Here is a 5,782-nt window from a genome sequence, read left to right on the forward strand (position 1 = left end):
CGTGAGACCTAGGGCAGCCGTGTGCTGTGACACCAGTGTGTCGTGAGACCTAGGGCAGCCGTGTGCTGTGACACACACCAGTGTGTCGTGAGACCATTCATCCTTTTACTTGCCTTTAAATTTTCAACTTTTTCTTCAAATGACTTGAAAGTTGGGGAGTTTCTATGGAGACAAAAAAAAAAAAAAAGTAAAATTACAAGCACTATGAAAAAGTTAGCTATCTGAAGCAGCAGTGAGTGACCACATTTCTCTTTGCTGTCATTCACAATTAGCAATAGGCCAGGGACTTATCCGGATGTGTGTGCACAGGTGTCAGCATGTACACTTACCATGGAAGACCAGCTTTTGAGCTAGCATGTCTACCAGACTGCTTTTAAGTTCATGAAAATGGCTACTCTGAGCTATAATTGATGCTGTCATACAGACATGTACAGAAAGAACAAAGCCAGGCAAGACCAGCTCTGTCATTTCCTTCCCTAGCAATGCATCAGAATGCAAGGAAATGCCACCATGAACCCAGGCCCTGTGCTTTAGAACTCTGGTTTAGCAACTCCTCTTGCAAGGCATTTGCACACCACTCCAGCAAGACAAGCAAACTGTGTGAGGCCCGCTTACTAGAATCTCAAGTCCACAGACCACTGTCAGAGAAGAAAAGGACCAGAAGAGATCGGAGTTCAGAAACTTAGGTTTCCTCCACACTCTGGGCTTCTGTCTCTCACCCATGGGCTCCTCCTATCCATGGGACCTTAAATACCCAGTCTGTGGAGCATGGCCATCCCCACCCCACCCCAACCACAGGCCAGCTGCAGCTGCAGCTCTCAAGGACTTCCTAGGAAAATGAATTCTCAGGCGCCCCAACCTGTTCTAGAGTCAGAAACCCTAGGGGTGTGTTCAGCATGTAGCACTGTGTCTACCCTTCTGGGTGATTCCAACATAGACTCAAGTCCAAGCCAAGGATTTATACAGCTAGGCTCTGCCAAAGGCCCACAGATGACAGCTGGCTCTAAGGCCATCCTGGGATGATGGGGGCAGAGTGGAGGGTAGAAGCAGGGAGTTGAGGGGGTTGTAACCAAAGTTGACATAGACAGAGAAGAGCCAAAATCACCCTGAGCCACAGAGGGGCTTCCTTCTTCACTGGCATGTGTTTTCCAACTCAAATGCTTTCTGGTAAAGATTTTATAAAATGAAATTGAAATAGTAATTCTTTAAGAAAAAAAAAAAAAACAGCTGGGCATTGGTGGCACATGCCTTTAATCCCAGCACTTAGGAGGCAGAGGCAGGCCTATTTCTGAGTTCGAGGCCAGCCTGGTCTACAAAGTGAGTCCGGGACAGCCAGGGCTACACAGAGAAACCCTGTCTCGAAAAAAAAAAAAAAAAAAAAAAAAAAAAAACAAACAAACAAACAGAATTTCACATTTTGGATCTCGTGAATCTATCCCAACATGGAAGAACAATAACTGCAAACTTCAACGGTATTAAAGGCACAGCATATTTGAAGTAGAATTCTAGTTTTCTACTCAGTGGCTTGGGTTAAACATCAAAAAAAAAAAAAAAAAATGGCAGGGAGCATCTTGTAAAGACATACTTTACCTCATAGCAGGCATGCTAATCGAGTGCTGAATGGAGCGGATACTGAGAGGCAGCGTTAAAGAGAGACAGAAACAGGTTAGTGAGACGCTCGTCACACTTTCTAATAAATAAAGCTTTCTGACAGTTCATTGTCTTGGCACTGTGAATAACGATCTGCTTTTTTGAGGTGGCAGGAAGATGTCAAAGTTATTCTAAAGGAATTTACTTTTGGGGCTATTCATGAGCCAAATGCATCCCGATCATTCTGAGAGCCAAGAAGACAGCCCTTGCGCTGCGAGAGCTGCAAAGATGTGCTTTCCCGGCTCTACACAGCAGCATAGCTCGGAAGAGAGGTGGGAAGCAGAGGTAACAGCAGAAAACGGAGATGGGAGTGTGGCTCTTTAGACATCCTGGGTGTCCATCACCTCCCCTCAAAAGTGTGAGTGTGCACGCACACACGTGTACACACACACACACACATACAAGTAAGCCCCTGAAAAGCCACAGGGGTCATCTTTCTCTAGGTATTTGTTTCTAGGCTGGAACAAGCCGGTTTCTAAATCCACCCCCCAGGATTTGATGACTCTAAGCTATTACAAATGCCACACAGCACTCCTTAGCAATAACAGTAGCTGCTCTTCAATAAGAGACAGTTAGCCTTGATCTCAAGACTTCCTAGAAGACACTCACGTACCACAGAGTTCTCCATATTCTGGGGTTTAACTTGTACCCCACAAGAGCACATACAGCCCACTGACCGACAAAGCTTTAAGCCTGATCTCCCCTAGATTTTCCTAGACACCATCTTACCAGCTGAAAAAGATCTTCATTCTTGGGCTTCTATTAAAAACAAAACAAAACCCATAGTGCTATAGTGCTATTTCACTATATTTCAAAATATTCAGAATATTTTGGTCACTAGCATAGCTTTTTGGTAAGTAATCTTTCCTTTGGATAAAGCGAACAGTTCAAGTATTAATCTTCAATAACATTTAAAATACTGTGTGTGTTTTTTACTGCATGTCTTCGATGTTACAGATAGCAATGTATTATTTCTACCTGGATATTACTATGTAATTTATGATCCTGATGTACAGCAGAATAAGAAAGCTCTGTGTTCAGAGTCAGGACACCTCGGGTTGTGCTCTCTTCTGTCACACAGTAAGTTCTCGGCGAGTGCTGTGGCTGGAATGCGCGGGAGGAGGGAGCCAACAGTACAGTTCTTCTAATTGGCCTTAGGAAGCATACTGTTCCCACAATAAAATAGAGAATGAAAAGTGATCCTTCTAAATGCTTAACGACAGAACTTGAATCATCACATGGATTACCTTGGGCCCTTCTAATAAAAAAAAAAAAAAAAAGGAGGAGGAGGAAGAGGAGGAGAAACAGCCTGGAAGCCACACTCCCACAAGACACCTGTGACCCTAACTCCTATGACAGAGCAGTGGACACCACCCACCACTTCTCCCCTGTCAGTCTGCAGACTGTTGGCACTGTATGGGATGTGGGAGCTGCAACAAGATCATCACCCTGACATGGGACAGGAAGTGGCTGTCTCAGATGGATCTCGGAGCTGGAGAGCCAATCCAATTTAAAGGCTATGGAGGAATGGTCAGACCTCGGAAGAACTGTAAGAACTGAGAGAAAGCCTGTTTGGGAGCACAGGCAGGATGAGAATGGAGAGAGAAACGGTCATGCAGGGGAGGGCAGGGAAGGAGAAGACAGACTTTCCCATTTCCTAGGCACCACCTCAGTTCCCAAGGCTTTCCCAGAAGTCGGCTGGTTTCAGTAGGGCTGGGCTCGTCTCTCCCCACTCTAAACAGTTTTGTATTTATGCAAAGCATTCTCTTTTTTGCACTGAGTGAAGGCACATCAGTTTCTGCTCAACAAAAACATTATTCCCTAGAATGCACACTGCAGGAGAAGCCTCTGGCCACAGAAGGTGAGGAGCGGCCAAAATCCATAATCATGGGATTAGCTCTTAGCTCATCATTCGATGATATTAACAAAATGAGAAGTTATATGAGAAGCCTGCCTCTCCAAGAGGAAACATACTCATGTCAGAAATGTTGGTAGTGAATGTTGTCCAGAATCTACAAAGGTCCAGTTTTTCATTTTTCATTTTTGTTTTATATAATAAAAATCATTTACTTTGTAGAATGACTGAATTTTGAAGGTTATAGGAAGGCATAGATGGTGTTCTTCTTTGTCTCCAAGTTAAAATAGAAGACAAACTCAAAATTTATTGACTGTTTTTGACTTTTGATAATGACTTCAGTCTCAGAGTGTGTGTGTGTGTCTGTCTGTCTGTCTCTCTCTCTCTCCCTCTCTCCTTAACCCCCCTCTCAATATCAACATTCTCAGTTCTAGCTCTATAGCCTACAATGAGTCTGACACGTAGTCAGCATTTCACAAGTACAGCAGAATGAATTTAACTAAAACTGGGAAATGTGAATGGGAAAGGTATGGAAAGATTACACTGATTTAGTTCCTAACTAAAACATACCCTTCCACAGAGGATGGAAAAGATTTCTTTTCTCAGGAAGGGTGGAAGTTTTCAGTAAAAAGGAACTGTCTAGAAGAACCTTAATAAACGCCCAAAACAAATAAAAATATTGAGATACATACATATATATACACACACACACACAATACACACACACATACACACACTCATCTGAAAGGAAAATTTCTTGTGAATTATGAAATGCTAACCCATAACACAAAATGAGTTATGGGTTAGCATTTCTTCTTAAATCTATAAGAAATGAAACAGTGAGTCCTCCCAGGATGCTATGAGAGTATCGCGTGAGTGTGTTGCAATGTAGCAGTGGTTAAAATCAGAAGGTTCTTGTCAAGGTTTTTCCACATTAATAAAAGCATAACTCAAATGTGCTGCCTGTATAGAACACAGCAAAAAAAAAAAGCTGGAAACATGCTTCTAGGGGTTGTCTATGATTATCGCCAGGGGCCTCGAGGGTCAGTGCCACTATCTGGTCTCACCAGGACACCAGCCTGGCTGAGCTCTTACTTTCAAGCCCTCCAAACCACCCATTCTCATACTTCCTTCCCACCCCACTGCATCTCTCCTCTCCTTCACTGCCTCTCTACCATCCCTCCTCCCTAACCGAGGAAATCTCAAATGTTAACTCGTTAACTTTATCATGCTTTAAAAAAGCAAAACTGATGTTGAATCTATGAATGCTGAGGAACTTGGGAGAAACAGTTAATGGGATTAAACCATCTGCTTCAGAGTGGCTGGTAAAAGGGGTCTTGGGGGTCCACCCTCTTAGCTCCCCACCCCAACCCCCAGAAGCGGTCAGGCTGCCAGGGCCCAGTAACAGCCCTATCTCCTTGGGTAACTCCTGGAGAAATGTGGCCAGAATTTATCTTGATGGCCCTCATGATCTTAAAGATGTAATTTTCCCTGCATGTCAGAAACCACGGAACCAGACTGAGTGACCTGTAAGAACTGCAAACTCTGAAGGAGAACCTTTTCTCTCGTTTCCAAGTTTTCACCAGAAGACTTGATGTCTACAGATTGATACACACTGTCTGTCAGTGAAACCAAGACAAGCATTGACAACACTCCCTGAAAGTTCACCGAGCATTGTGGGAGAGGAGACAGAAAGAATCTGAGGACTGGGAGAAGGCTGTGAAATGCCATTTGGTAAGCCTGGACCTATGATGGCATTCACTCACTCACAGGAGCCATGGCTACTGAGACTAGACCTTCACCTTCCTGACAGCCACTGCAGCAGCGAGGAGCCATGGGGCCCGTGCTGGGCTACTGGCAGTGAAGAAGCTAGAGACATGAGGACGCTGAGAAACAGCCTGAAGTGAGCTGCCACCTGGGGTCTGTGGCGATCTCCACAGACCCTGGAACCACCAAAGGGCATTCCTACTCTGTGCTGCAACCTGAGACCATGTTGACGTCCAATGGCTGAACAGAGCTGGCTCCACCCCTCACTGGCTATCACACTGGAAAGAGCAGGCCTGCACCACACCTGGGCAGCCCAGTAGAGCTGGTCCTGGTGGTAAGCTATGCCTTGCAGTGGGGTGTTCCTCCACACCACCACACCACCTCACCACCTCACCACCTCACCACCACACCACCTCACCACCTCACCACCACACCACCACACCACCTCACCACCTCACCACCACACCACCCCACCACCTCACCACCTCACCACCACACCACCTCACCACC

The 5,782-nt window shown here is 45.2% G+C and overlaps 1 protein-coding gene across 6 annotated transcripts in view; it reads right to left on the reverse strand.

Moving 5' to 3' along the window:
- Tpd52 (tumor protein D52) overlaps nt 1-5,782 on the reverse strand; it is an 83,674-nt gene that overhangs the window by 4,775 nt on the left and 73,117 nt on the right. For 4 of the 6 annotated variants that reach the window (XM_029475459.1, XM_029475460.1, XM_021158050.2 and 1 more), the window contains 2 exons: nt 1,591-1,632; nt 114-162 (listed from right to left, as the gene is read on the reverse strand). In XM_029475459.1, coding sequence (XP_029331319.1) covers nt 114-162; nt 1,591-1,632 — 91 coding nt within the window. The remainder of the gene's footprint in view (nt 1-113; nt 163-1,590; nt 1,633-5,782) is intronic. The other 2 variants (XM_029475458.1, XM_021158051.2) reach the window with 1 other exon arrangement.

Source organism: Mus caroli, chromosome 3, assembly GCF_900094665.2.
Source record: "Mus caroli chromosome 3, CAROLI_EIJ_v1.1, whole genome shotgun sequence".
NCBI classification, from domain to species: Eukaryota; Metazoa; Chordata; class Mammalia; order Rodentia; family Muridae; genus Mus; species Mus caroli.